Source organism: Curcuma longa, unplaced genomic scaffold (assembly GCF_044706935.1).
Source record: "Curcuma longa cultivar G26 ecotype Majalengka, Jawa Barat unplaced genomic scaffold, ITB_CL_G26_1.1 contig_14126, whole genome shotgun sequence".
Lineage (NCBI taxonomy): Eukaryota > Viridiplantae > Streptophyta > Magnoliopsida > Zingiberales > Zingiberaceae > Curcuma > Curcuma longa.
In genome coordinates this window covers 61,714-80,113 of record NW_027429672.1, presented here as the reverse complement: position 1 = coordinate 80,113, position 18,400 = coordinate 61,714, and the positions used below count along the sequence as shown (strand labels likewise).

The 18,400-nt window shown below is 39.3% G+C and overlaps 4 protein-coding genes and 1 pseudogene across 5 annotated transcripts; 2 read left to right on the top strand and 3 right to left on the bottom strand.

The window, feature by feature from the left end:
- Positions 1 to 338: 338 nt before the first annotated feature.
- LOC141816048 (ALA-interacting subunit 3-like) lies at positions 339 to 3,567 on the bottom strand. 2 transcript variants are annotated; one of them, XM_074703879.1, is made up of 10 exons: positions 3,470 to 3,567; positions 3,288 to 3,408; positions 3,073 to 3,183; positions 2,791 to 2,849; positions 2,620 to 2,694; positions 2,410 to 2,526; positions 2,238 to 2,308; positions 1,813 to 2,110; positions 1,418 to 1,707; positions 339 to 578 (listed from the first exon to the last, which is right to left on the bottom strand). In XM_074703879.1, the coding sequence occupies exons 3-10, from the start codon at positions 3,158 to 3,160 to the stop codon at positions 524 to 526; spliced, it is 1,053 nt and encodes a 350-aa protein (XP_074559980.1). In that variant the 5' UTR covers positions 3,161 to 3,183; positions 3,288 to 3,408; positions 3,470 to 3,567; the 3' UTR covers positions 339 to 523. The 2 variants fall into 2 exon arrangements, with proteins under 2 accessions (XP_074559980.1, XP_074559979.1); XM_074703878.1 differs by having other exon boundaries at positions 3,288 to 3,395.
- A 777-nt stretch (positions 3,568 to 4,344) lies between these two features.
- On the bottom strand, positions 4,345 to 7,679 carry LOC141816049 (dihydroneopterin aldolase 2-like). Its single transcript, XM_074703880.1, has 3 exons — positions 7,599 to 7,679; positions 6,398 to 6,602; positions 4,345 to 4,769 (listed from the first exon to the last, which is right to left on the bottom strand). The coding sequence occupies exons 2-3, from the start codon at positions 6,592 to 6,594 to the stop codon at positions 4,574 to 4,576; spliced, it is 393 nt and encodes a 130-aa protein (XP_074559981.1). The 5' UTR covers positions 6,595 to 6,602; positions 7,599 to 7,679; the 3' UTR covers positions 4,345 to 4,573.
- Positions 7,680 to 8,486: 807 nt separating this feature from the next.
- On the top strand, positions 8,487 to 12,076 carry LOC141816059 (NPL4-like protein). Its single transcript, XM_074703890.1, has 2 exons — positions 8,487 to 9,560; positions 11,600 to 12,076. The coding sequence occupies exons 1-2, from the start codon at positions 8,556 to 8,558 to the stop codon at positions 11,858 to 11,860; spliced, it is 1,266 nt and encodes a 421-aa protein (XP_074559991.1). The 5' UTR covers positions 8,487 to 8,555; the 3' UTR covers positions 11,861 to 12,076.
- Positions 12,077 to 12,947: 871 nt separating this feature from the next.
- LOC141816038 (pollen-specific leucine-rich repeat extensin-like protein 3) lies at positions 12,948 to 14,815 on the top strand (annotated as a pseudogene).
- Positions 14,816 to 16,275: 1,460 nt separating this feature from the next.
- LOC141816037 (protein RALF-like 33) lies at positions 16,276 to 16,629 on the bottom strand. Its single transcript, XM_074703869.1, has one exon. It carries the CDS (start codon positions 16,627 to 16,629, stop codon positions 16,276 to 16,278), a length of 354 nt encoding a protein of 117 aa, XP_074559970.1.
- Between the last annotated feature and the right edge of the window lie 1,771 nt (positions 16,630 to 18,400).

Genomic DNA, 18,400 nt, shown 5'->3' with positions numbered 1-18,400 from the left:
ACAACCCATTGGCACCCTTGGTGATGACAAGGAACATTTGACCATGTAAAACTCTTCAAAAACAATTAAATTCATATTTAATGGGGCAACTAAATTGCCTTATCTAATATTAAAATAAAAGATTTAGTGCAACAAAAAAAATGCAATCAACGGTTGCAAAATTAACTTTTTCAAACGATAAAGGTTCCACTAATTCCTCACACAATCAATTTTGGGGATTGCCTTTCCACAGGCTCACCGGGTTATTTCAAGTACAGCTGAATAAACATCTTTTTTTTTCACAAAAAAAAAAAACTTAAATTTTTTCATGGCGAAGACCAATTTGTCAACATCTACAATGATATTACTAAAAGACATGCATTGGGAAAAAAAAAAGAAGACAAATTTAATAATACAGTAAGTCATGGGCTTCTGCTTTATGCAGAGATCAACCGAGCAGATGATTCACGTTTTCTTTAGAAATTGAATGAATAAGATCTCAACAGAGACAATGAAGCTGTCCAAGGATTTGGGATTATCAAAGTTAGTGGCCAGTAGGGTTTCTATTCCACGACAAGTATGAAGGGTCCCCAAGCTTCCTGCAAAGTAAACATTAAAGAAATTATCTAAGCTGTTAGAAAATAACACGTGGATGGCCTGCAAAATAAAAATTATTGTAAAATAAATGAGAAATTTAATGAATTTATACTTAGAAAATGAAAATTTTAATACTAAAAAATAAATTATATTTTCCACAGAGATTGTACAAATATGATGATTAAAAAATTATCAAACATGATGGAAAGGAGGAAAAATAGCTAGAGACGAATGATTTATGAAGAGAGAAAATAATCAAATTATTTTAGAATTGTTGCAATATGAAGAAAGTGATTAGAGGATAAATATCAAAGGTTAATGATGGATTAACAATTCTGGATAATCAATCAATTAAGAATACTATAATTTAATGCTCATATTAAAGATTAATGACTTACAAAATACACGTCATAAAGTAAAACTAATGAAAATAAAACTGTTGAAGTAGCACGACACTTGTTTATTTATAATTTGCTTTTGAGAAAGATCTTTAAATGCATAGTTTCCGCATAAATAACTAATGAGTATATAATTCAAACAGTTGAATATACGACTAGTGATGAAGGTGACAATATGGAAACTACAATAGAACACTATTCTTGTTTTCACTACTTGGAAGAAAACATGCTATTATTTACTATTGTTTTCACTAGTAGGAAGAAAACATGCTACTGTTTAATTTGGGAGTAAATACCAACGTCAAGTCAGCACAGATCACAGCCTAATTTGCTTAAACTAGTTCTTTTAATTTCTACTTTGGAAATTAAAACGACTTCAAATATGTTGATCTAGCCATGTTATTGTACCTTGTGTTACTAGATAATCAATTATCCATACTCACCTTGGTTTTACCAAGTATACAATGGTGAATGCAACGGCTAAAAAGAAGCATAAGCCTCCAACAGTCAGGTAAGCAATGCCCAGAAAATCATTCTTCCCGCCAAGCCAACTTGATGTTGATAGCACCAAAGTTTTCTTGCCACTGAAACTGTAGGTGTTGTAGTTATTTTGCAGCTGAACGGTAATGACATCATTCGTATTGAGGTTCTGCTCAATCCTCCCATACAACTTCCGAAATGTTGGAAGTGCAGCAGTACGCATCCAAACAATCAAGTCTTCTTGTTCACTCAACTGTACACGTGAAGTAAATACCAAATCAATTGTGTCTGTTTAAAAGCACAATACTTAGATGACATCACATTGGTTTTGCAAAAATTGTGAAGAGAAGATGCTCACTGGTTTTGCCGGGTCAAGTTTTGCACCACCTATGAGAGTGCTGTTCTGGAAATTCCTTGGATAGACATCTTTTCCAAACTTGTGATTCCTGTCACTCTTCCAAGAAATGTCTTTCTTGTTTACAGTCAAATTTCTGTTTCTAATGGAAAAGCTATATGTATCATTGAACAAACTCCAAGCGATGAGACCACATGGAACAATTGGAGCACCATTTGCTGTCCTTTCTGGATCACAGCCACTGGTTTCATTTGCCTCACTACCTTTCCTTAATTGTGCATCATTTCGGCTCTTCACATACCTGCACTTTTATTTAGATAATAACTGAAGCTTGCAAACATATCATGATTCACAAGAACTAACAATGACTAGTAATTCCTTCCAAATCCCACAACATTTTTATATTTAGAGGATGTCTCAGTATATACCTCCTATGGTTCTGGTAGAAGTTATCAAGTTGATAGTACACATAAATAGGCTGACTCATGTGTTTTGGCACCTGTAACCAACAATATGTTGTTCTATAAGTTAAGACTAATACTCGGTGCCACTTATTTTGTATCTTTAAGATATGCTCTAATAAAAGGGAATAATCAATACCTTGAGAGTTTTAGTGCAGGTTTTGTCTATTGTATCGTTCTGAACATATGCAACCTTCATGTTAACCATGTTTGGTGGGACACAATCATCATCATAGCGATACACAATCTCGACAACCTGTACAAGGAAAGAAGGAATTGCAATTGTTATATCGTTAACTCCTAAATCTATGGATCTGTCATTCTAATATAAAGGAAGAATTTACCATACCTTACTGGAAGCCTTTAGTGCTGCAATGCCAATTGGGACAAAGATGACACCGACGAGAGTAAATACAGATATTACCTATAAAAGATGATGCCACAAGAGTAAGAAATATCTGCTTCAATTTGTATGGTAGCACAACTTTAATATCTACAAGGGAAAAGCTTAAATCTTTACCCATCTCGGAGTGAGAATAGGTTTGCATGCTGGAAGCTCTTGCTGTGTAAATTTTGAATCTGAATTTGCAAGAGTGAAATAATTAGCTCCTGTGAATAAATCAAGATTTCATGCATTAGGAACAAAGATCAATTTAATGAACTAATTAAAAATCCAGTAGATGAAAAAAAAAAATCTACAAAAACCAATCAACAAGAAAACTCTACAAAAAAAACTTCCACGAGAGGGAAGAGGAAGAAGAATCGAAGAACCAAAAGGAACAATTTTTGTATAAGGGGTTACACTTGGGGCGCTTGGAATTCCTCGTTGGAGCCGATGCGCCCCCCAATGCGGAGCTGGAACCGGCAGCGGAGCCATTGCCGTATTGCATCGAGACAGTAGCAAGAAAGATCGCTGGGTGGATACGGAAAAGGGAGTATTTTGAGAATCAACTACTGTCAAACTAGAAGCCTATATCAACACAAACGATAAGAATCTACGGACAAAAAAAAACATACCCTTCTCCAGACTCTACTTCACTCAGCGTATCTAATTGCCTGAATGCGCGGAAGATCGCCTAATAGATTCCGAAAAAGAACGGACTACGAGATCTGGAGCGAGATCAACTTCATATAAATCCTGATTAGAATATGATTTAGGACACGGACGAATTGCAATCTACTGAAAAAAAAAAACTTACTTCTCTTCCCTTTGGGGTACTTCTCTCTGAGAATACGAATGTCTCGGTATCGATCTCGGCCCTGGAGTCCTCCTCGTTCGAGTGCAGTAAATGGAGCGAAGAAGAAGCGGTCCTTTTTCCTCGGCCGCCAGACGAAGGTGACGGAGAAGGGTCAAGGGCCGTCAATATGGCTTCAAAGACGAGATCTCCAATGCACTGTCTGCTGTAAATTTCCTGAGCACGCATCTCAAAGGACACGTGAAGATGACGTGCCCGTCGTGTAAGGACATGTTTATTTTTTGGCAACCTTCATGCTGTTTGTCTTAATCATCCTTCCTATTTTTGGCTCTTATTCATAATTAATAAAAAACAGACCAATATTTTTCTATAATGGCATATTAGTAATTTTATAAAGTTTAATAGGATATAAATTGTAAACTCTATTTAGAAGCGGCAACATGAAAACGAACGATTGATTAAATCTCATCCTTTATTTTCGGTTTCGATTGAATCTTTTAGATTTATCAAATCACATCAAATTTTATTTTATTCTTTTTATAATTCGTTGAACAAGTTAATTTTCAAATCAATTTATTAGCTCATTTTAGGCAAATACTTTGTGTGTATTCATTCACTTAAAATATAGATTTTTGAACTTATTCCGTCCTGAAAAACTTATAAACAACCGAAACGCCTCGACAATCAATTTATTGAAGCATTTTGTGCATTTGATCAATCAACATATATAAGTATTTTGCTGCTCTCAACAAGCCGTTTTTCTTCAGTGTTTAAATGCTTGTTGATTTTCTTCATTGTGTTCAAATATTGTGTGCCAGTTCATTTACATGTAAAACATGAGTTTTAGAACGTGTCTTAGAATATCATAAACAATCGAACATAAGTCAAGCTTGTTATTTCCACAAGATTAAAAGTTCTACAAAGAAAGAAAGAGCAAGGGGAAACATCTGATTTTCAATCACTACAACCAAAGCTGTTCGACGATGACATTTCTATGCCTCAATTAGCGAGGTGCTAATTGTGTAGGCATCGGGAAAAAAAAAGTGACACTTAACATAGCAAACATAGCCTCATGCCAACTTGCCAAGGGCTCAGGTTCTTTTTATATCAGTTTTTTTTTTTGTATCGGAGTATTTCGACGCCCAAGTAATCGATGGTGCCATGAACAGCCACATGAGGTTTGCAAACCTTCACTCTGACAGCAGATATCTGAGGGTGTTTGAGCAGTGTTGTATTTGCAATCAAGTGAGCTACGGACTCCAAAAGGTTTTGAGATGGACCCTCCGCAACTTCCTTAACTATACTGAAGATACAAAGCATGTCAGAAGCAAATATTGAAATCCACAAACAAAATAATTTTATCTGGGGAGAAAAAACTAAGAAAAAAGTTCTTTAAACATAATAATCTCAAAACAATCAACGGAATATTTGGTTAATACATAACCTTTTCACAGAACTTTTTTTTCCCCAAATTTGATAAACGAGTCTAATTTATAACTACTTCAAGAAGTAGCAAAGTTGAACATAAAATATTGAGTCCTATTTCTATATGCAGCTTGTTCATGTGCGTATGTAACCATTGAAATATGTCAATATTGACTTGATATTACTATTAGTGTTATGGAAAAATCCTCGAGATGGGATATTTGCTAGATCCTCAAACCTAGCACAGATTTCAGTTTTAGATAATTGACTGGAGGCGGCTTTGGTTGATTGGAATTCGGTCAAGCTGAAAAATGTGGGAATCTGATTTGCTCAAATTGATAGGAGCCGGTCAAGGTTTGGATGCTCTGATCAAAGATAACATTTGCTAGAAGTGGAAAAGGTGGGACATACAGATAAGAGTTTCAGTATCATTATTCTGAGGTGGAGGTTTTAACTTCCCGAGATAGAGTCAAAGCTCTTGATTGTTTCTGTAGCTCATTAACCTGTCTCCCCCTAATCCCCTTCCATGTACCCTTGGGCTTGCTTTTATAGGCCTCAAAATAAGTGTCAAGACATATGAGGATATTAAGTGGCAGAGAGCTCCGTGTGCCAATGGCTAGTTTCTTCTAATGGTCTCTCCAGGCTAATGAGAGGGTGTCAAATCCGCTTTGACTGAAACCATTCCACACAGATTAGATGCTGTTCATACTGCTACTTTTTCAGCACACGTACGGCACTTTTGACAGTCGATGTTATTAATGAGTAATTTTACCCTCAATCAATAGGCCCATAGAGCTCAAAATAAGGCCCATTCAATCAACCCAGAACAGTTGGAGAATAAGTTTTTTTGCTTAGGTGCTGATTGCTTATCAATAACAAGTTCGGCTCAAATTAAGCCAAGTTGGTTTGCAATATTTCAGCACTAAATGATTCCCCTATAGGCATAGCAGAAACCTTAGATAAGTAAAACAGTTGGAGAGAACAATTGGTACTTCCAACAATACAACCGACAGATCTTCAGAAAGATGCAATCCAATGATACTGCACTGACATAGGGTTATCTAGTCGGTAAACATGGAAGCCAATCAATGATAAAATCAGGCTAAGCAAAATAGATATCCTCCCTTGTCCAATCATCTTTGTCATAGTATAAAATGTCTCACCAATACCTGATAGAGGCTAAACTTAAGACCTGAAATTAGATATCCTCCCTTGTCCGATCATCTTTGCTGGCCTCCCTCTATAGGATCAGATTATAATGTTAAGGGGCCAACTAGTTCAATCACAATGACAAGGGTACACTCAAAGCTGACAAGCACTCGGAAATAAACAACTTATTAAGATGAGCAATTTTCTCGATATCAATAGTAAATACAATGCAACTGAACCCTTTCATTTGGTAACTGTTGAAAGCTATTTCCTTGCATGATAGAACTTAAAATTAAGATATAAGAGGAACTACTGACTGTTGTAGTTAAGAAGATATAAGGGAAAAGCAACACCTACCGGTATATATCGGTATAGCTGACTGTATCAGAAATATCATCAGATTTACCAGCATCACTCAAGTCTAACCAGGCATCCACATCAATAACAAACTTTTGGCCTAGCTTCTTTTCCTCTGGTTTCACTCCATGAAAACCATGAAACTTTAAGCCTCTTAGAATCAACTTGTCCTTATCAACAAATTCCCGCTCACCCATGGATGGACCTGAAAAAATGCATTTGCTTTCTTTAACTGCACATGTAACAGAAATAACAAGGAGAAGATAGATTGATGGTTGAGTTTCTTATGAAGTGTTTTAAATGAGAAGGTTGGTTTTGCAATCAATTAATTGATAAGGAAAATAATTTTAAAAGGGAATCCATCAGCTCCGCTTCTATGAGATTTCGAACGTTAAAATTGGAAAGCTCCAGGAGGAAAAGTAGAGGTTTGCATCCATGATTCAAGAAAATTTTGCATTTTTAGGATCCTAACATTTTAGTTATATCTAAGATCCCTGGAAAACTATAGAGCATGAAATCTTGCATTCCAAACCACGGAAATTTGAACAGGAAGTGATAGTTAACTTAAGTGTGAGAAATGAACGTCTGAGGAATACTCATTCAGACTAAAGCCAGTATCACTAGAAACAAACCCATGTTTTATCAGGAGAGGAAGCTGGAGAGGAGGGAAAAAATAGGGAGAAAATTGAGAGATGTGTAAGTTGATCTGTCACATCGGAGAGAAAGTGAAAGGGAGACAATAAATTGGAGAGAAACACTTGAGATTTAGATGACAAATACACTGTTTTTCTACTGAAAATTAGATTAATACTAAGTAGAGCCGTCGTTTGACACCCACAACGATTGATCTCCCGCAGCCTCTTCTCACCAAATAACTTCTTCCCAAAATAAGGACCGCACCGTGCTCTCCTCTCCGACCTCTTCCCACCAAACATCTTCTTCTCTAACTGGCGCTCCCCGCTAGAGAATATAAAATTAGATTAAACTATCTATCTTCTCTAATATCTATTTTGGTAATTTTCTATCTTCCCTATAAAACCACCTACAAGACAGCAAGAGAACGCCTGTCAGACTCAAATTCGAAGATCCAAACGCCAAATCAGAGGAAATCGTATCCAATCACCCAATGCAATAAATTATCACAAAATAAAACATAGAGGGCATGATATTGACACTGGGGAGGATGGAATGATTACGGTACCTCTCCGTGTCTCTTTCTTTCTCTCTCGCTCCCCTTTCGCCTCGATTCGTCGTTGCACCGTCGCGGGATGCGACGATGATAGGGCGTGGTGGGTTAGGCGGTGATGGGCCGCGTGTCTGCCGAAGAGCGACGCATGAGTTAGTGGATCGAATCACTGACTTGGGTTGTTTGTTTCAACGGCTCCAGCCCAGTACGAGACCCGAACAGGTTCACGCACAACATGGGCCGTCAGCCGCTGGCTGAATCTGATATTTTTTTAATTAAAATATTAAAAATGCAAAAAATGAAAATAAAAGGTTTTAGTTCTTTTAAAAAAAACGCGAAATCCTACTTAAGAATTGATAATTTGATATGACGAAAAAAAAAGTTACATTACTTTAAAATAATAGTGAAATTTTCAGTCGTAACGATATTTTTTAGGAAATTAAGATTGTAATTTATCTTTAATAATTATTCATTCACATGTCTGATTTTGTATATTGCATAATGGAAATAACGATCAGTTACTCGAATACGGCTCACGATAAATTCTCAAACCAGATCTTTATATTTCAAACATATTTAAACAGATTACTTTAGATTTTTTTTAAAGTTGTTGATGAAACAAATTAAGTGATAAAATTTTTTTAAAAACAAAAAAAATATATAAATAAGAGATAAATTCCTGTTTAATTTTGTCAATAACTTAAAGCCTGCGAGGGCAGAAATCTATTTATGGAATCAAATTTTATAAATTAGAACTTAAAATTTTTCCCATGACAATTTCCCATAATTTATAATAAATAATCGCAATAAATCGAATCGCTCCGAATTTTTCTCGTCGTAGTTTGTACTCCCTCTTTATATTTACTTGCAGAGCAAACAAATTCTCTCACGCATAGATTTCCTCCCCTTCCCTTTTCCCTTCTCATCTCCTCCTCTCTCGTCGAGTCGTCGTCGGAAGCAACGTATACCTCGATGATGATCCTCCGGATCCGTAGCCGCGATGGCTTGGAGCGCATCACGGTGCCGGATCCCTCCTCCGCCACAGTCGCAACCATCCGTTCCCTCATCGAATCGCATCTCGGCGTCCCGACCGATGCCCAAACCCTCTCCCTTGACCCCAGCCTCCTCCTCCAGTCCAAGTCTTCCGCCGCCCCAGCACTCGACCCCTCCGCGCCCCTTTCCACCCTCCCCGTCTCCCACGGTTCCATCCTCTACCTCTCTTACCCTTCAGACCTCCGCCGAGCCGCCGCCGCCACCCCAACGCCCCCTCCCTTCACCCCCGCCGGCTCTTTCGGCCGAAGAAAGATGACCATCGACGATCTCATCGCGCGTCAGGTCCGGGTGGCTCGCCAGGAGACTCCCCACTGCTCCACCGCCTCCTTCGACCGCGATGCCGCTAACGCCTTCCAGCTCTACGCCGCCGACACTCTTGCCTTCTCTGTCAAGCGCGCGGGATTCCTCTACGGCCGCGTCGACGAGGAGGACCACTCCGTCGCGGTGGATTTCATCTACGAGCCACCCCAACAGGGCTCTGAGGACGTGGCCGCCCTCTTTCGAAACCCCGATGAGGAAGCCTTGGTCGAGGTCATTGCTGCTAGCCTTGGCATGCGACGCGTGGGATTCATCTTTACCCAGGCTGTTGGACGCAAGGCCGGAACCGCCGAGTACACCATGTCCGGTCGCGAGGTCCTTCAGGCTGTAGAGATGCAAGCTGAAGGTGGAATCCCTGAGTGGGTCACTGCCGTGGTAAAGCTTGAGGTAGCAGAGGATGGCGCCTCCGATGTGCACTTCGAAGCCTTCCAGATGAGCGATATGTGCGTCCGCCTCTTTAAAGAGGAATGGTTTATCACAGAATTTGGTGAAGACGACGACCCTAGAGTTTCAAGGATGAAGAAGGATGTCGTGGTCGGGGTCAAGGACATGAAGGAGGTCGACAACGATTTCTTCTTGGTACCCGTCAAGATCTCAGATCACCAGGTCAGTTAATTATACAAAAATCCAATCCTTTTCCATTCTCATACTGTCTCTTTGCATCTTTGGTGAATTCAAGGGTAAAATTGTTGGGTCCAACTCGGCTTCCGGTTTTCTAATTTTACTATCAAATACTGATGGAGAATACCAATTTCATTTGCCTTCTTTGCTTAATAATTTTGCTTGAAGTGCATTTGTGATCTAGATGCAAATTTGTGTGTCTATCTTGTTGCTTTTCTCTTAAATGTGTTTTAGTTAACTTGTGAACCCCATGTTGGATTAAACCATATATGAACACTCTCTTAATATTGTATTTGTCCATCATTGATGTGCTCAAAATGCAAACTTTCTTGGATCTTAGTCAGCTACAATCCTTATAACATAATTAGTAGATCCTGATCTATTAGTGATTCTCCCTTTCACTTAACCATTTCAATTAATTTCCATGAACGAGTCCTATTTTGCAAAGTGAAAGTCACTCTCTTCTGCTTGATATTTTTCGCTTGGAATTTGATTGCATTTTTTATGCCACTGTTTTGATTGACCATCATATTCACTTGTAAGAGTTAATCAATATGTATGAAGTACTTAATTTCAACAAAAAATGAATTATTCAACATTTGTCAGAAGTTTATAACTAGATTGGTGGTCTCCAAAAAATTTATAAGAGGAGGATTAAGAAATAAATACACCGTAGCTAATAGAATCCTAAGTGGATTATTTCTTAAAATTTCATTGTGCCATCTTGGAAATCTTTATACTTTCAATGGAAACTTTTAAATAATTACAATATGCAGGGAGGTGAATCCTCAATAAATTGTGATTTTTTTGGAGGAGAACTAATCATATTAGTATTTATCATGGAAATTCAGAATTCTATCAAAAGACTGTCATCCTGCATAATGAAAGAAATAAAAACAGAAGTATTTTTAATTAAAAGGAGAAAAACTACTGTTTGGGGGAAAAAATGTGACATGTTGAATCTTCAGCGATGGGGATCATTTAAGTCTAGACTGTTACTTGGTGCAAGAGAATAGTTCAAGTGCCAGTTTATCATTAATTAATTATTCAAATATTTCTACTTTAATTTTAAAAAGCTGTATACTTTAATTATGGGCTTAACTTTGTTTATTTAGTCATATCTATTAGGGTGTGATGTTCACAACTAGGGTTAGTATTTACCTTATATAGGGTCTGTGGTGTTGTCTTTTGAGTAGCCAGATTGATAATATTATGATAAAACTCTATTGCATCATGCATTTTTTGGTTCTTTTCTATTTAGTAAGTAACTATTTCATATGACTTACTCAATATTCCTTAGGATGTTATCTTTTAAAGCTAGATTTAGTCATTCTTGGCTCTAGAGTAGGCAGATTGATAATATCATGATTAAAATTCTATTGATTCATGCAGTTTTGGTTATTTTCTATTTAGTGGTTATTTCACATAACTTCGCAATATTCCTTTGGATGTGTGTCTTTTAAAGCTATTTATTTAGCCATTCTGGGTCCTTGAGTAGCCAGATTGATAATATCATGTTTAAAAATCTATTGCTTCATGCAGTTTTTGGTTCTTTTCTATTTAGTAAGTGACTATTTCACATGACTTCTCAATATTCCTTTGGGTGTGTATCTTTTAAAGCTATTTATTTAGTCATTCTGGGTTCTTGAGTAGTCATATTGATAATATCAGGTTTAAAACTCTATTGCTTCATGCAGTTTTTGGTTCTTTTCTATTTAGTAAGTGATTATTTTAGGCTCCATAAGTTCTCAGGGTTCCAAATATCTGTTAAAAAGTTACGTGATTGATTACCTTTCTGTATATGAGATTTTGAAAAGCTTCATCATCCTAGAGGGATGATGTTTAGATGCTTTCCTAGTTTCACTATCCTCTTATTCCTTGAATGAATCTGAAGTAACATACACAGAGATCTTTAGGTGCCTTTGTTAGATCCCACAACCACCTGTCATCTAATACTGGCAGTTATCTACAATGCAGCCTATCAATCAATTCAATATGCTCTTATGTTCAATCTGTGTGTGCAGGGGCCATTATCTTCTAGCTTTCCAATAGAGAATCGTATCATCACTGTGTCACCAAAGGCTTTGAAGACTCACCTAGATCACACAAAGCATCTTCCATTTGTGAAACGCATCTCTGATTTTCATCTACTACTGCTACTCGCAAGGTACTTAGATGTCAATGCTGATATCCCCGCGCTTGGTGAGTGTGTGCAGAAGCAATTGCCTGTTCCAGATGGTTACCAATTTCTGATAGAATCCTTAGCAGCTGCTGCGGTGGCTTGAGATTGTATCTACGAGATGATGTTATTTGGGGTAAGATATCAGTCTTTCTTTGGTGGATCGGATTGAAGTTCTAGACGGCGGCAAGGATAGTATGAAGTAATTATTTGTTTCATGTGACTTACGACACTGTACTTGTGTTCTTTTTAACTTAAGCTCACCAACTTTCCAGTATGACCTGATGAGAAGTCCCAGTTTAAGCTTGTGGTATTTGATCAATGAGTTCAAAAATCCTGCAAGTAATTTGTTTCGGGCAAAACTAGCGTAAAAGGGGGGGGCTTCGCGTGATTCAATAGTCACACGATACCGCTTTGTGTTAGAATTCAAGTGATCAAATTCTTTCTTCATCTTGTCTGCATTCTCCGATTTCAATTTAGGACCTAGCGCCAGAGGTGACAATCCGTTGCGTCAATGTTTTAGCTGAACATGACTTTGAGAAAAGAGTGGGCTGAAAGCTACCTCCAAAATTAGAGTGGGCAAAGCACTCCTACTTGGACATATTCCTCGAGAAGCAGCGAATCCAGTGCCAAAGAGAGCGATGGTGATCATTCTTTTATAGGAAGGAGAACGAACGAGAAAGATCGGATTATATTGGAGCGTCCCTGATGATAGATACTTATAATCCTTTTTTTAAAAATAAATTCAATCTTGTAAAAACTAAAAATAGAAAATTTCTCATAAAGCATCCAAAATAACCTTGCTAAAGATGGTGTGCGCAACTCATCATTTACTAACCTTGTCTGAATTGGGTATATCCCAAACCAACGAGCAAGCTACTAAATGCGGCTTCTACAGGGGGTTCGCCTTAGAAATCGCGATGAAAGGCTCCGCTATAGTCACTCTATTATCGAATTAAATCAATCACAGTCTTTACAATTTTAATTAATTTCAATGGCCAAGATTAAGAGGAGTCCTCCACAGCAATTTCCACTCTCCACCATCAAATCAACGAGGCAAACGTTCACAGGCCTCATCCAATTGGCTTATGCTCTAATCCTATAACATCCTCGACCCTTTCCGATATTGCACTTCCAGAAGGCTCTCCAATTGGGCGGTGCAACTCTCGATAAGTCCTCCCAAAATAGAGATGATGGAGATGGAGGCCGCCGTTGGCCGCTCCCTCCTCCTCCTCCTCTGCCTTATCCTCTGTTACTTCCCCTTCTCCGACGGCCTTACACACATTGAAGCTGCCGCCATCACTCGCCGCCAACTCGTAGCCCTTTCCGAGAATGAAGAGCTTCCCAAGGACTTGGAGTTCGATATCAAGATTGGCATCAAAATAGCCAATCCCCGCCTCCGTCGTGCCTACGTGGCCCTCCAGGCCTGGAAGGACGCCATCTATTCTGACCCCAACAATTTCACCGGCAACTGGGTGGGCCCCGACATATGCAACTACAATGGCATTGTTTGCGCACCAGCGCCCGACGACCCCTCCGCCAACGTCGTGGCCGGGGCGGACCTCAACGGCGGCGACATTGCCGGGTACCTCCCTGCCGAGCTTGGCCTGCTGACCGAAGCAGCGCTCTTCCACATTAACTCCAACCGCTTCTGTGGTGTCATCCCTGAGAGTTTCTCCGACCTTAAGCTCCTCCATGAGTTCGATGCGAGCAACAACCGGTTCGTCGGCCCATTCCCGGACGTCGTCCTCCGACTGCCCTCGCTCAAGTACATCGACCTTCGGTTCAATGACTTCGAGGGACCTTTGCCGCCGGCCCTCTTCGAGAAAGACCTCGACGCGATATTCTTGAACGACAACCGTTTCACCTCTCACATTCCTGAAAATTTCGGCGAGTCTAAGGCTTCTGTCGTGGTGCTGGCCAACAACAAGCTCGGCGGATGCATTCCGAGGAGCATCGGGAAGATGGGAACCACGCTAAACGAGCTTGTCCTCCTCAATAATGGCCTCACCGGGTGCTTGCCGTGGGAGATCGGGATGTTGGGCAATTCGACAGTGGTGGACGTGAGTCGGAATTCTCTCACTGGAGTGCTAACGTCAAAGAGCTTTGAGGGATTAAGCATGGTGGAGGAATTGGAATTGTCGCACAACAATCTCATCGGCATTGTGCCAGCGGCGATCTGCAAGTTACCGAGGCTCGCCAGCTTCAACTTCGGGTACAACTTCTTCAAGGGGGAGGCGGAAGAGTGCGTGCCGTCGGGGAAGTCCGACGTGGCATATGACGACACGAATAATTGCCTGGCGAACAGAGCAGAGCAAAAATCGGCAAGCTTGTGCTCACCGGTGGTGAATCGTCCAGTGAATTGTAGTCGCTTCGAGTGCGGATATCCATCGACTTCATCGCCGGTGGTTAACCGCCCCGTAAAGCCGCCGCCGCCGTTGCCGCCGCCGCCGCCGCCGCCGCCGCGATCAAAACTCTCGCCAACGGCGCCATATGACTCGTCTCCGGAAAAGCGTGTCCACTCACCGCCTCCTACAGCAACACCTTTGCAATCTCCGCCATCACCATATAAAGTGTCTCCGGTAACGGCGGTTCACTCTCCACCGCCACCGGTTTCCTCGCCGCCTCCGCCTGTCAATTCACCACCACCCCCGCCAGTTCAGTCTCCTCCTCCTCCTGTCTACTCACCGCCACCTCCGGCAGTTCATTCGCCACCTCCTCCACCGGTTTACTCTCCACCTCCTCCTCCTATACACTCATCGCCACCTCCTCCACTCCTCCACCACCGCCCGTCTTCTCACCTCCACCGCCAGTCTACTCTCCGCCACCACCACCAAAAGCTTCCCCACCACCACCACCACCCGTTTTCTCACCTCCACCACCAGTCTACTCTCCGCCGCCAATACCAAAAGCGTCCCCACCACCACCACCAGTCTCCTCTCCACCACCGCCGCCCATCTCCTCTCCTCCACCGCCACAATGGAAGAACGACTTCCTTCCGCCAGTGGGTGGATTGAGCTACGCATCCCCACCTCCGCCCATCTACCAAGGATACAACTGACTGGTCCTCCCTCGATCGATTGCATACATGAACCAGCCACTCGAGTATGAAGTGCATGGCCACGCCAAGAGGAGGCGGCGCACCAGTAGGCAAGACAGCAGCGAGTAATCCATGTCTAATGGTCATATGGACGAGTAATTGCACTTCTACATGATCTTTTGTACGCTAACAGATAAAAGTGATTAAGATTTTATATTTTCTTGAAAGAAATAGTAGGTAAAACAGTTTAACAGTGTTTTCATCCTCAACGCTCCATTACCTTATTCTTCTTCCCGACTGTTTCCATATATGTGTATTAATCATTAACAAAGTAATTCATTTCCAGTCCGTGAGAATTAAACTAATGAACAAGCTAATCCGAAATTGGAAGCCTGTAGATGACCATGTGTAAAACCAAATGTAAAGAATGGGGAGTGCTAGTTTGAGAGCATGTAGCTCTCTCTATCTGCAAGTTATCTTTAGATGGAAATGGACATATGCATGAGTATGGCATGCATTAGCTAGGCAAGGAGAAGATCAAAGTAAACTTTATAAGACAGTACGACCTGTAATTTTGCATAGAATGTAATGATGCCAACATCAATCCATTGCAACCTAGAGTTGTAGTAATCCAGTCCCGTAAGTATAAGAGGCGCGCGGATGTTTTTTCCTCCAAAAACTTGTTTTGGGGGAAGCTAACAATGGAATCGGGAAATGGCAATTAAAACCAGCCAACACTGGCATCAAATTTATCTACAAAACTTCTTCAATGGAGAAGGGAGATCTTGTGAAAAAGGAAATGTAAGTCGAGACATGCAGAACAGATCACAGTATTTAGCTTTAGTCCATCAAACCGCAACTTGTTGTATCCATAAGAAACATGATCTATCCACATTCCGCAATATGCAACATGAGGGATTTTACATATTGAGGAATGCAAAATATTCCACCAGGTTTTCATTCCATCTTTCCATATTATTGGATAACAGATTAATAATATGGTCTGCAGTAACTGTCTTTGATATTAACTCGTTGATTCCTGAATATGAATAAATCTTTTCATTCCTAGCGAGTAATAGAATCAAATTCGTGATACACTTTCCTTCGATCGGGATAAATCTTTTCACATGACATGAGATAAGCGATAACTAATATTCTTTGTACGATCAACTAACCCTTAATTTAACGGACCATTTAATTTTTCATCCCATGACATGACATGGGAAATGGACATGGCAGAAACAATTGTTTGCAAATTAAACAACTGTTTGGGATATTTTTGGGAGAGAGTATGAGGTTGGTGCAACCAATTGGTTATTAAATAAATCAAATTTCTCCTCTCTCTTTTTTCTCTCTTTTACATGAAGAACCAACACAATAGGAACACAAGAGCAAATTATTCGAATCCACATATCAACAACAGATGCTGATCCTGATGCTTTAACTAGACGAAAATAATTAAGAGCACCAAGTGTGTGTTTTTACCGCCGGCATCGAGTAATCGCGGAGCAGCTGCGGGAGTAGGGGTTCGCCTTGGCGCCGGGGCGGCAGTTGTAGTAAGAGGCGCCGCGGCGGGAGCATGGCACGGAGTCGCGACGAAGGGCGTTGTAGCTTATGTAGTTGGAGGTGGCGAGGATGCGGCGGCTGGCCTCGAACCCTAGATCGAACTCGTTCTCGGCGAGGCACTCAGCGACCGTGCCGTGGCAGCCCGACAAGGAAGGGATCCAGCCACCGTCGACGACTCCGGCGCGAACGGAGGGAATGAGGGCCGCGACGGAGAGTAGGAGGCATAGGAAGAAGGGTAGTCCCTTCTGGCTGCCGCTTGCCCAAGCCATCAATGGATTCGTCTTCCTCTTCCTCTCGTCACTTGAAAGAAAAAGAGTCCTTTTATAGAAGCAAGGCTCAAGTTTCATTTTCATAATTGAAATAAAAATATTTTTTATATTTCAAATATAAAATAATTTAGTCAATTAATCAAATTACTAGACGCTAGTTCATCTTAACTTTTTAAAACTTAATTTAGCTAATTAAATAAATATTAAATTGTATATATATATCACAACCAAACTTTTCGTCTTTTTAATATGAGAAAATCTTAATCCAAATTAGAAAATGAAAATGAAGATTTCGAACTTAGTGGTGGTGGTATACACGTCGCACGTAGTGTTGTTATGCATCCAGTATTCTAAGCAGTCCACTTACGGCTTACCTGGATAAGCCAATTATTTTAGATTTTCTCAATTAAATTAAAGTGTGGATATTTAATTTTTATACAATTCAAATGGACAAAAATCAATAGGACCTTTATTTTTCCAAATCTTCAAGGATGCATCATTTTAATTTTTTTTAATCAAAAAATACTTTCATCCTTGTAAAATAATATAAATGTCCTTTAATATTATTTTATCTATATTTTTGCATAAATTTTGAATCAATCAAGTCAAGTGCATTGTAGCATGTACAATTTCATAATAATTATAGCAGTAAAGTTTTTTAACTACTACACCATGAAAATACATCTTTAAAAAGGATTAAAATTACTTGGAGCATCCGAAAAGACAATAAATGATATTTTTGGACATGAATTTGATACTTTCTAATTAATTGTAGATCTCTAAATGATTTTTTTATTTGATATATTATATATCTCATGATTCAATTTGAGTCAAAAGTTATGATCTTTCTAAATTTATCATTCTGTGACAATCTTTTCTCACTCTCTAAATTCTATACATATTGTAATAATTATGATTAATTGAACTGTCATACAATTGTAGCAACTACAATTTCGTAGTTGTTATAATGTAAATGTTAGGTAAGTAAGTTAAATCCGTGTTATAACAACTATGAAATAGTAACTCTTGTAACTATATAACCACTATGATTTTGTAGTTATTAATACATCTCCGATTTAATATATGTGTCATAAGCGAATAATATATCAGAGAAGAGAATATTGTATCATTTTACAGAGGTTAGAATGGTATCCTTTTGAAAAAAAAATTAAAGCACCGTTTGATGATTAAAAAAAAAGCTCTCCAATGCAAATCCTTTACACATTGACAAAAAAAAATCTCTCGATCGTGATATTCCTCTTTACTATTAGATTAAGCAACCATTAATAATGTGAATATTTTTTATAATAAAAATATAGAGTTTATTTTAAATCGGTAAAAAAATAATTGCAAACAATATAAACGAGAAAAGAGATATTATTTTAACAAGAATCAAACAAAAAAATATTTTTGATGATTTTAGAATGATTTCAGTTAATTTCCAAAATATTTTTTATTGCTTGATTACCTCCGTTAGTTAGAAAAGAAATAAATTGTCACATCATAGTAGCGTTGAGATGGTGCAACGGTGAGGCAAATGAATAAATTATGAAGATTTTTTTTTAATCTAGGTATACGTACATCTTGGGTTCAATTAGTCTTAGATTGACTATGATTTATTTGCCCCCGGGCATGAGTTGGTTACGACGTAGCAGACTTGCAGAAGAGGACAAAGGTTATGATTTATTTACCTCCTCACAGATAGTCGTGGGGCCGATCGTGTGGGGTCGCTAAGATGGCGGATCCACCTTTTGTAGAAAAGAAAAAGACT

Coding starts and splice junctions, on each gene's coding strand:
- LOC141816049 (XM_074703880.1), bottom strand. CDS start 6,594: ATGGGTGAGCGGGAATTTGTTGATAAGGACAAGTTGATTCTAAGAGGC. Junction 4,770..6,397: donor AGCTATACCGATATATACCG/GTAGGTGTTGCT, acceptor TTGTATCTTCAG/TATAGTTAAGGAAGTTGCGG.
- LOC141816037 (XM_074703869.1), bottom strand. CDS start 16,629: ATGGCTTGGGCAAGCGGCAGCCAGAAGGGACTACCCTTCTTCCTATGC.
- LOC141816048 (XM_074703879.1), bottom strand. CDS start 3,160: ATGCAATACGGCAATGGCTCCGCTGCCGGTTCCAGCTCCGCATTGGGG. Junction 2,695..2,790: donor CTATTCTCACTCCGAGATGG/GTAAAGATTTAA, acceptor CATCTTTTATAG/GTAATATCTGTATTTACTCT. Junction 579..1,417: donor GTATACTTGGTAAAACCAAG/GTGAGTATGGAT, acceptor TTTACTTTGCAG/GAAGCTTGGGGACCCTTCAT.
- LOC141816059 (XM_074703890.1), top strand. CDS start 8,556: ATGATGATCCTCCGGATCCGTAGCCGCGATGGCTTGGAGCGCATCACG. Junction 9,561..11,599: donor TCAAGATCTCAGATCACCAG/GTCAGTTAATTA, acceptor CTGTGTGTGCAG/GGGCCATTATCTTCTAGCTT.